An 11,307-nucleotide genomic window follows, 5' to 3' on the forward strand; every position below is an offset into this window, starting at 1 on the left:
GAGGCTCAAATATTTCAGAATGATAGTTGCGTATCAAATAGTTGATACTGGTTCTCTAATTAAAAAAAAACTTCGTATCAATAGACCTCTATAACTATTTTTTTTATCGATAAGATCTTATAAGATGTGAATAGTTTACACAAAATCTAAAATATAAACTACTAACCTCTTTGTCTATTACCACCATTTCAATTGAAGGCCTAAACCTACTGTTGGCATAAGAAGGCACTTTCTAAAGCCTAAGAATCCTTACTTTCAAGCACCATATCTTATCACCACTATCGTTATCAATATCCCTTACCAAATCAAAGCTTTGTTCCATTTTTCCTGAGATATTATATATCACCCTATAAAATTTAGCCCTTCTCACATTATTATTTTTATACAATATACAATATAGAATTACAATATAGAGCTGGTAAGATAGTATAAGAATTGAACTATATGACATCACCTAATATAAAATGGGAAAACCTCGTGAAAAGAAATAAACTTGACACGTTCTTCATAAAATATCAGCTAATCAGCTAACAATTTTAACAATAAAGAATCGCAATTAAATAACAATTTTGACCTAATCTGTTCCTAAATTACTTTCAAAATTATTTACATGAAGTTATAGCTACTTGTTGGACACTTAAATAACTTTAAAGGTGTGACAAATACTGCAGTAATATCTTAATATATATTTATAGTACGCTGAAATAGAAAATTTAAGAATGAATTAACGGTACTTTGATGAGCAAAGTCAGAAACAAAATACCCGCAGATATACAGCTATATATAAATACATATATTTAGGTAACATTTGGAAGAGAGATAAAGATTAAGAGACTGAAACTAGAAAATAGAAACTGAAATAAAATTTAGTATTATGTTTGGTGTAAAGTGAGGGATAGAGATTGAAATAATGATGAAACTCTAATTTAATTTGTACAAAGGATAAAGTTAGAATTAATTAATTGAAGGTAAAAACTCAGGTGAAGTCGACTTCACGTGAAGTTGATATTTGAGAGCCGTTAGATAGAAACTAAAAATTTGAAATAAAATATTTTAGGTATAAAATGTTATTAAAATTTCAGTCTTTGTCTCAAAAAATTTGAATTTTCTGTATATATCCTCACTTTTTAGAAATATTAAAATATTGAAATTTTAGGAATAGAAACTAAAATTTTAGTACTAATTTCTGATAAAAAAAAATCCAACATTGTGATATCAATTAAACAAATGACGGATAAATTAATAATTATAATATTAATTATTATCACAGACTTTTGAACTAATCTGTATATTTTTATAAAATATATATAAAAGATAAGATAATAAAATGAAATAGATCGAGATGAGAATATAAAATATGAAATATTCATACGAAGAGAAACTATGGAGAAGAAAATACGTATAACAAATTTGAGAGATAAATTAATATAATTAATAAATAAATTAAATAAAAAAATTTAATATAAATAAGAAATCGTGATCAAAATTTATATAGAATATTTTTTTAAACCTGAAGATAATATGGGTGAGTAATTGTGTTATAAGACTGGTATTTATAGAAAAGTTCGGGATCACAATTTAATACAGATGTCTCGAAAGTTAAAACTATCTTGCACAATTTTGACAAGCACAGATTCAATAAGTAGAAGTTGTTTGTACACCGAAACATCAAAAAGCTATTTGGCGCACCGGTCAGCCAAGAAGCATTAAAATAAAAATGTTTGCTTTTTTGGGGTTTTTTTTTTTTGCAATCGCATATAAAATAGAGGGGTCACTTTTTTAATTTTTTAAAATGAATACATTTAAGTTAGTTGTTAAAATTAGTTAGACACTCAGTATTTAGTTAACTATTACTATCGCTAACCTCCTCTTCCAGTTCAGGTTCTCTTCTTCCCCTTCCCCTACCGTCGCAATCGCACTGCCCCTTCCATTATTTCCACCACCGACAACGACTGAAATCTCCCTACTCAGCTAACTCCTTCTCCTCCCCACTTAGCAATGGTGGCTTCGGCATCGCCTTATTCCAGCAACTCATCAGACGAGATTCGACGTTTTTGATCTATGAAATGCTCGATTTTTTGGGATTGAGAAAGTGTTTAGTATTAACCCTTCTGTTAAGGCGGATCCAAGCTCACCAACAACTTCACATTTGACCACGATGATACTAATCTTCATTGTAGGTTGTTTTCGGTAGTTGATGACGTCGTCGTCTCTATCAATGGAAAGAAGGTACCCATTGTATTATTATCCTGCACTTGATTTATAAATATCCCCTTTTGTTTCCTTATATGTCGCCAATTTTTGTTCAAGGATATCTCCCAATTTTGTGTCTTTCGCTGAATTACCGTATTGTTGTTATTTGGCAAAGGGTGGCCAGGGATGAAGATATCCATGGGGGCGTGCGTGTTGCCGACGAAGCAGAACTGTACGACGGAGCAGACCATGGAGTTTGATCAGTTGAGGGTGAAGGATTTGTAGGGATGGAGTTAGACGAGTATGAGTTACACGAATATGAAATAGAACATGACCATCATGCAGAGACCGATGTCGACAATCGGGATGGGGTTGAATTGGAAGACAATTTAGACGGCGTCGGAGGAATGTATGACAATTTTGTGGATGATGACTTATACGCTATTGATTCTGGCGAATTGATAGGTTCGATTGATTTTGTGAACTTCAGCGAGGAGGAAGTTCGCCGCTTTAATTTCGTAGATGATGATATTGCGTTTGAGTTCTGCCAGCAATATGCAAAGCACCATGGCTTCGGCGTTAGACATTCCAGGAGTGAAAAATGTGGCGAAGTAAGGATACGACAGGAATTCGTGTGCCACCGACAAGGGTACCGATCACCGAAGTTCTACTCAATTCCTAACTGGCAAAAAAGGCCGAGGGCCGAGACACGGTGGGGATGCCCTACAAGGATGCATGTTCGCATGGACGATAAATCAGGACATTGGTACGTTGTGTACTTTTCAGACGCGCATAAACCACCCCATTCTTGAATTGCAATTTTCTTCCATGCTTCCATGCCATCGGAGGATGAGCAAAGCGGACATTGAGCAGATGAACGACATGCACAAAGAGGGCATTGGTGTCTCACGAATCCACGATTTCATGGCGATCCTAGTCGGCGGGTATCATAATGTCCCCTACAGAACAAGGGACATTCACAATGTAAATGCGAAGCAACGAAGGGAGGGTGGCTGATAAACCCCGATTTTGTGGTTTATCTTATGCTTAATTTGGGAGATTTTATCAACTTTTCTCACATTTATTAAATGAAATAGCATGGTTTTGTAATTCTCCCTTGAATTATCCTTAAGTGTAAAAACATGCTTTTTAGGCCCTTAAATTGGTGATTTTAACTCACTTTAATTCCATTCGATGCCTTGATGTGTTTGTTGAGTGATTTCAGGTTCATAAGACAAGTATCGGATAGAAGAAATGAGGAGAAAAGCATACAAAGTGGAGAATGCATGAAGAAACAAAGATTGGGAATGCTTCAATGGGTGCGCAAGCGTACAAGGCGCGCGCGTGCAGAAGTGATATCGCATGGCGACGCGCACGCGTACAAGGCGCGTACGCGCGGATGAGGAAATAGCCAATCGACGGGCACGTGCACATGGCGCGTACGCGCCGATACTCGCACGTGACCCACTTAAAGGCAAAACACTGGGGGCGATTTCTGAGCTGCTCAGGCCCAAATCTAGCTTGTTTCTGAGTGTATTTCATGCAGAATTGAAGCCCAAGCAAGGGGGGAGCAATTGTTTTGAAGTTTTGGCATCATGTAGCTTAGTTTCTAGAGAGAGAAGCTCCCTCTTCTCTCTAGAATTAGGGTTCTTAGGATATTTCCATCTTAGATCTAGGTCAATTTTCATGTTCTCATCTTGTTTCCTTCTTAATTTCTTGTTTCCACTACTCTATTCTTCTTAGTTCTCTTGTCAATTTTACTTCTACGTCTCTTTTATGTTTATGAATGCTCATGTTGGATTTTGTTTATATTGAATAAAATTTAATGTTTGATGTTCTTTTAATTGTTGATTTGAGTTATGAATTTACTTTTCTTGCAATTGGTAGTTGGTAGATTTATTATTCTTGAATTTTTACTATGCTTTCCTTTTATGCCTTCCAAATGTTTGATAAAATGCTTGGTTGGGCTTTAGAGTAGATTTTGAGCATTCTATGCTTAGAAAGAGTAATTGGGCAATCTTGAGTCATTAATACCCAATTTAGATTGGTGATCTAGAGTTGTTAGTTAATATCATTCTCAATGACTCTAATCTCTTACTAATTCAATTAGTGCTTGATTAGGATTTTTGACTTGAAATTAACTAGTCTAGTTTGACTTTCTCTAATGGAAGATAACTTACACCTTCTTCCAACATTGGGGATGACGAAATAAGATAAATTCTTGTTAAGTATTGTTATGATTAATGACTAAGATAGAAAGCCTATGATCTTAAACCTTGCCATGAATGTCTCTCTTTATTAATTGCTTTCTTTAATTGCTTTCTCTCTTTACTTTTCTTATCATTTATTTTATTGCTCCTTTTATCAACCAAACCCCTTGTTCTTCATAGCCAATAATTGATCATTTCATTGCAATTCCTTGTGAGACGACCCAGAGTCTAAATACTTCGATTAATTCTTATTGGGGTTTGTACTTGTGACAAAACTAGATTTAATTTGATTTGAGGATTGACTATTGGTTTGGACTATACTAACAACGGAATTATTTTGTAGAATTCCGAACTGGTATAAATTCTCATCATCAAATTAATGGCGCCGTTACCGGAGAGTTGCAATGGTGTTATATTATTGGCTATTGTATATATGTTAATAGGCTTCTTTGTTAGTTTTGCTTGATTTAGGAGTTAGTTTTTATTAGTTCTTATTAGTACTTGTTTTTATTCTCTTTGCTATTATGAATTCTCATCCTCACTTTGGCTATGAGTTTGGCTCAAATTATGTTGTAGGAAATGGGAACTACAATGGTAACATGCATCAAGGATGGAACAATCAAAGGTAGAAGGAGCCTCAAAGGATTGATCGCCCTTCTTGGCAACAACCTCCGGTTCCTTATAGGTATAACTCCAATCCTAATGCATATCAATCTAATGGATGTGGTGACCCTTATTGTGATTGTCAACAACCACCACCACATGCCTATGAACCACCCCCTCAACATGACTTTGAACCACCTTACTCACAAGCTCCCTACCACCAAACACCTCATCATGACCCTAATTCTTATCTACCATACCAACCACCTTATGAACCATATGAACCACACATAGAACTACCACTATTACCACACAATTACTCTCAAGAACCACCTCAATATACACCACCTCCATACCCTTACCAAGATGAACCAACTGTCTAACTCCCAATTATGAAACTTTCTTCCCAAACAATGAACCTTCTTTTTCCACACCACCTCCAATGGATGATTCTCTCCAAGAATGTGTTAGTTCTTACATTCGAAGGCAAGAAGAGAACCAAAAGGAGTTCAAGGAGCTAGAAGCCAAGATAGCTACCATAGCGGAAGCCGTTCATAATATGGTCTCCTCCCGCCTAAGCCTATGCGATCAAGGAACTCTCATTGTTGAATGTTGAGAAGCAACCAAGGAGCTTAGTGAGGGAGTGAGTTTGGAGCTTCAAGGTGAAGAAGAGGAGTTGAAGCAAGAATTGTCACAAGGGGAGGAAGTTAAGATAATTGAGTTGGAAGGAGTGGTTGAAGACCTAGGAGATGTTGGAAGTCCATGGAAATGTAGAATTAGAGAGCCCTCTTCCAAGATGCTTGATGTTGATGTTGAGGAGGGTGTACAACCTCCAAAGCATATTATGATTGAAAACTTTGAAAAGGTTGATCAAGAGATGGATTCAATCATTGAGGAGTTCTTATCTACAATTGAATCCCCTCCCATTAGGCTTGAAATTGAGGTCAAAGAAGAAGATGCACAACCTCTCATGCCCTTGGTGAGCAATGAAGAAGAGATTGAATTGGAAGAGAGCCACCAAGAGGAAGAAGTTGAAGTTGAGGAAAGTTGTAGAGAGGTGGAGGTAGCCAAGAAGGAGCACAAGGGCGTAAACCTCGCATTGGCTAAGTGTGGGGAGGTCCCCCTTCCTAAGTCACCATAATCCAACACAACATTCAAGTGGGTAAAATTTCTATCCCTAAGCTTCACTTTCTCACTTGAATATGGTTTTATTGAAAATGATGGTCAACTTAGAGCTCTTTGTGGAGTTAAGAGTATGAGAGAGTTGTGTAGTGGTTGGAGACATCCTTCTAGGTTCATGATGGTTGCATGCTCAAAGTTGAATAGCAATGGTTGGTGTAGAACCAAATTGCATGGGTCTAGAAGAATGTTTGGATGCTCAATTGAGAATTCACAAGCCTTGTCACCCAAATCTAATTATGGTAGTCAACGAGAAGATGGGCGCAAGAACAAGGTTTGGACCCCTGAATTCATTTCAACAATCAAAACTCTTGGGGCCTTGTCATCTACCTAAGCTTACTTGAAGGTCTTGTGCGCCTAATTTGGGATCCCGGTGGACATTGGAGATGCAAACAATGGTGGGGATTCAAGGATGAATTCAAGCATAAACCATCCTAGCAAGGACCCCCATCAATGGTTCAACTTAAGGACTTAAACTAAAAGTGCTAGGTGGGAGACACCCCACCATGGTAACCTCTTTCCATTCTCTTGTAGATATAATCAATGAAGGAATTGAGTTGCCATTGTAGGTAGTTTTTGTTATTTTCTATACTCTTATACATTTTGCTTTGATTGATTGGTTGTTTCTTAGTTTGTTTTGATTAGTTTAGTTGTTGTTGAATTGCGTTTTGCTTGTAGTATAAGTTTTGTTTTTAGTGTATTTGAAAATTTCTTAAAAACCAAAAGGATTTGTTGTTAAATTTGATTTTTAATTATTTTAGAATGCTTGTAGATTAGGAGAATACCCTATTTTTGTTCTAAGCATCTTTAAAAAAAAAGTGACATCGCGTCGGTGGTGCATCTCACACTCCTGGTATAAAAACCAGAGAGTTGTGCCAAAGTTGTGCCTACTCTGTGCCCGCGACCTGATGCGCAAGCGTACGTGACGCGTCCGCGTCAGTCGCCAACTTCATCAAGCACGCGTATGCGTACTGTGCGCGTCCGCGTCGCTTGTCCCTTCTACCAATCTGCGCATCGGCGCGTGGGCGTGCATGACGCGTCCGCGTCGCAAAAAAAAGAGTTTTTTTTTCTCATCTTCCAATTTCTTTTATCCATTGCATTCGCATACTTTTATTCTTCGCATTTTCATTTTGTTTTTATAGCTTGTTTTTACTTTCTTTTTTAAGCTTCTTATTTTAATAATGGTGTTGAATTCTCTTACTCAATTGTTGAGAATTTTTTGGTTAATCTTGGCGCTTCTTGACTTGTTTGATATTGTTGGGTGATGAAACTTCTAAATCAATGCTTAATCTTGTATGGCTCTTATATTCTTTGTGCATTGATATGAACTTGCATGCCTTTCATGACCCACTCTTTCTATTTGAACTTGATGCTTTTGAGTGCTCTTCATGCCTTGACTTTACTCTTGCATCAAGTGTTAGTTAATATGCCTTAGCTTATATTGTTTTCTCACTTACATGCGTAGCTAACATGTAGTGAGGATCCTATTCTTATTTGGCATTAGCCCCGCCTATGTTATATTTGTTTAATATCTTTGTTGTAGGCTGAATTTTCTTTCTTTTCCTCTCCTTTGAGGTTGGCCACCAAATGAAGGAAAGAAAAAGCTTTTAAATGGGGCAACAAACAAGTTCACCCGCACAACCCTTTGAAGAAACTCATCAATTGTAGCAACCCGTCCACTTTACTCTTCTTTGCATGCACCGAGGACGGTGCAAATCTTTAAGTGTGGGGAGGTTGTTCGACCGACCTCCATGGGTAACAATCTCTTTTTTTCAACACCAATTCTTAATTTTCTTTGCTAGTTAGCTGTTGCATTGCATGATAGGTTGCATGTTAGTTAGAATTTGTACATAGCATACCACTTCTTTCTTATTAGGACAACTTGGTTAGGGTGATGATCTCTTTTCCAAGAAATCTAATTTTAGGGCACCCTACCAATTTGAAAATTTTTTTTTTGTTGAACTTGCTTGAAGAATTCATTTTGGAACGTGGTTTTTGAGCTAAGAACATAAGCATGTGAGTTTTGAGCCAATTGTGTGGTTACATCTTATAACCACTTATTTTCCATTCTTGTGTGTATTATTCTCTTTCTATGATTGTAATCTTTGATTTGTTTGATTCTTTATGTCCATTATTCCATGTATACATGCATTTATATGATTGAGGCCATCATTTTTCATTTAACTCACTTATCCAAATAGCCTACTTTTCATCAACCATTGTTAGCCAATTTTGAGCCTATTTAATCCCTTTTGTTCTTAATTGTAGCACATCACTACCCATAAGTGAAAAACAATAAATGTCCTTAATTTGGATCTTTGATTAGCTTAGGCTAGTGAGAGTGTGTATCATTTGGGTATGGGAAACTTGGGACATTGGTTGAGAGGAAAGTGTGTTTTTGTATTTTCGTTGAAGATTTTTGGGAATTTGGTACATACTCATGCATTAAATATGTAAAACCATATGTATTGATACATTTGTATATACTTTGAAAAAAATGTGTGAAAAAAAATGGAGAAAAAAAATATATAAAGAAAAAAAATTGCAAAAAAAAGGGGACAAAATGCCCCAAAGTAAAGTAATAATAACAATGCATATGGAATGTGAACTAAAAAGAATGCATGAGTATGTGAAAAAGTGGGAATCATGGGTAGCTAGGTTGTGTATTAGAATTGTATAGGTTGTTATATGTGTTAGGTGAGAGCTTAGGCTAATCAAAGACGCAAATTTCAAGCTCACTTGACCATATACATCCCTACCTTTACCCTAACCCCATTACAACCTATGAATAAGTCCTCATGATGAATGTGTGCATACATTGAATAATTGTTGATTGTTAGAAGAAAAACAAATCTTGGAAAGCATGAGTAGAAGAGAATTGAGTGATCAACCCTATACACTAGAGTGACTAGAGCAGATACACTTCCGGTGAGGGTTCGATGCTCAATTCCTTGTTCCCGACTTTCATGAGCTTCTCTTCTTGCAAGTCTATTTGAACTTCATTTCAATATTTGAATTGGTAGGATTCATGAATCGTCATATGATCTTAGCCCTGCTTGTTCATATGTGTTCTTGGAGATTGATTTACTTTTGACCAAATAGGTAGAATCATCTTGCATTTAGTTGCATGCATATAGATAGGTGCATATAATTTCTTTGCATTGAATAAATGTTCATATTCCTTTTCTTGTCCTTCTTTATTCTTAGCATGAGGACATGCTTGGTTTAAGTGTGGAGAGATTTGATAAACCCCGATTTTGTGGTTTATCTTATGCTTAATTTGGAGGATTTTATCAACATTTCTCACATTTATTCAATGAAAAAGCATGGTTTTGTAATTCTCCCTTGAATTATGCTTAAGTGTAAAAACTTGCTTTTTAGGCCCTTAAATTGGTGATTTTAACTCACTTTAATTCCATTCGATGCCTTGATGTGTTTGTTGAGTGATTTCAGGTTCATAAGGCAAGTATCGGATGGAAGAAATAAGGAGAAAAGCATACAAAGTGGAGAATGCATGAAGAAACAAAGATTGGGAATGCTTCAATGGGCGCGCAAGCGTACAAGGTGCGTGCGCACAGAAGTGATATCGCATGGCGACGCGCACGCGTACAAGGCGCGTACGCGCGGATGAGGAAATAGCCAATCGACGCGCACGCGCACATGGCGCGTACGCGCCGATACTCGCACGTGACCCACTTAAAGGCAAAACGCTGGGGGCAATTTCTGAGCTGCCTAGGCCCAAATCTAGCTTGTTTCTGAGTGTATTTCATGCAGAATTGAAGCCCAAGCAAGGGGGAGCAATTGTTTTGAAGTTTTGGCATCATGTAGCTTAGTTTCTAGAGAGAGAAGCTCCCTCTTCTATCTAGAATTAGGGTTCTTAGGATATTTCCATCTTAGATCTAGGTCAATTTTCATGTTTTCATCTTGTTTCCTTCATAATTTCTTGTTTCCACTACTCTATTCTTCTTAGTTTTCTTGTCAATTTTACTTCTACGTCTCTTTTATGTTTATGAATGCTCATGTTGGATTTTGTTTACATTGAATAAAATTTAATGTTTGATGTTCTTTTAATTGTTGATTTGAGTTATGAATTTACTTTTCTTGTAATTGGTAGTTGGTAGATTTATTATTCTTGCATTTTTAATATGCTTTCCTTTTATACCTTCCAAATGTTTGATAAAATGCTTGGTTGGGCTTTAGAGTAGATTTTGAGCATTCTATGCTTGGGAAGAGTAATTGGGCAATCTTGATTCACTAATACCCAATTTAGATTGGTGATCTAGAGTTGTTAGTTAATATCATTCTCAATGACTCTAATCTCTTGCTAATTCAATTAGTGCGTTGATTAGGATTTTTGACTTGAGATTAACTAGTCTTGTTTGACTTTCTCTAATGGAAGATAAGTTACACCTTCTTCCAATATTGGGGATGACGAAATAAGATAAATTCTTGTTAAGTATTGTTATGATTAATAACTAAGATAGAAAGCCTATGATCTCAAACCTTGCCATGAATGTCTCTCTTTATTAATTGCTTTCTTTAATTGCTTGCTCTCTTTACTTTTCTTGTCATTTATTTTGTTGCCTCTTTTATCAACCAAACCCCTTGTTCTTCATAGCCAATAATTGATCATTTCATTGCAATTCCTTGTGAGACGACCCGGAGTCTAAATACTTCGGTTAATTCTTATTGGAGTTTGTACTTGTGACAAAACTAGATTTAATTTGATTTGAGGATAGACTATTGGTTTGGACTATACTAACAACAGAATTATTTTGTGGAATTTCGAACCGGTATAAATTCTCATCATCAGTACGGCCTAGATGCGGAATCGTGCTTAAGGTATCTCCGAGAGTGCAAGGCAAATGATCCAGCACCGTACTACAAAGAAGTTGTTGACGGGGAGGGCGTGTTACAACATTTGTTTTGGTGTGACGGCACCAGCCAAATTGATTACCAGGTATTTGGAGATGTGGTTGCATTTGATGTAACATACAAGAAAAACGTTTACCTTTCACCTCTGGTAGCCTTCTCTGGTGTGAATCACCACAACCAAATGGTTGTCTTTGCCGCTGCACTTGTAGCCGACGAGCAAGAATAGACCTATGTCTAGCTGCTTCAA

General features: G+C 36.5%; 1 protein-coding gene across 1 annotated transcript; it reads left to right on the forward strand.

The window, feature by feature from the left end:
* Positions 1-2,480: 2,480 nt before the first annotated feature.
* Positions 2,481-11,286, forward strand: LOC107620767 (protein FAR1-RELATED SEQUENCE 5-like). The gene is made up of 3 exons (XM_016322894.1): positions 2,481-2,959; positions 3,042-3,177; positions 10,999-11,286. Exons 1-3 carry the CDS (start codon positions 2,481-2,483, stop codon positions 11,284-11,286), a joined length of 903 nt encoding a protein of 300 aa, XP_016178380.1.
* Positions 11,287-11,307: the final 21 nt, after the last annotated feature.

The sequence above is a fragment of the Arachis ipaensis genome, chromosome B10 (genome assembly GCF_059453495.1).
Source record: "Arachis ipaensis isolate K30076 ecotype BB chromosome B10, ASM5945349v1, whole genome shotgun sequence".
NCBI lineage: Eukaryota > Viridiplantae > Streptophyta > Magnoliopsida > Fabales > Fabaceae > Arachis > Arachis ipaensis.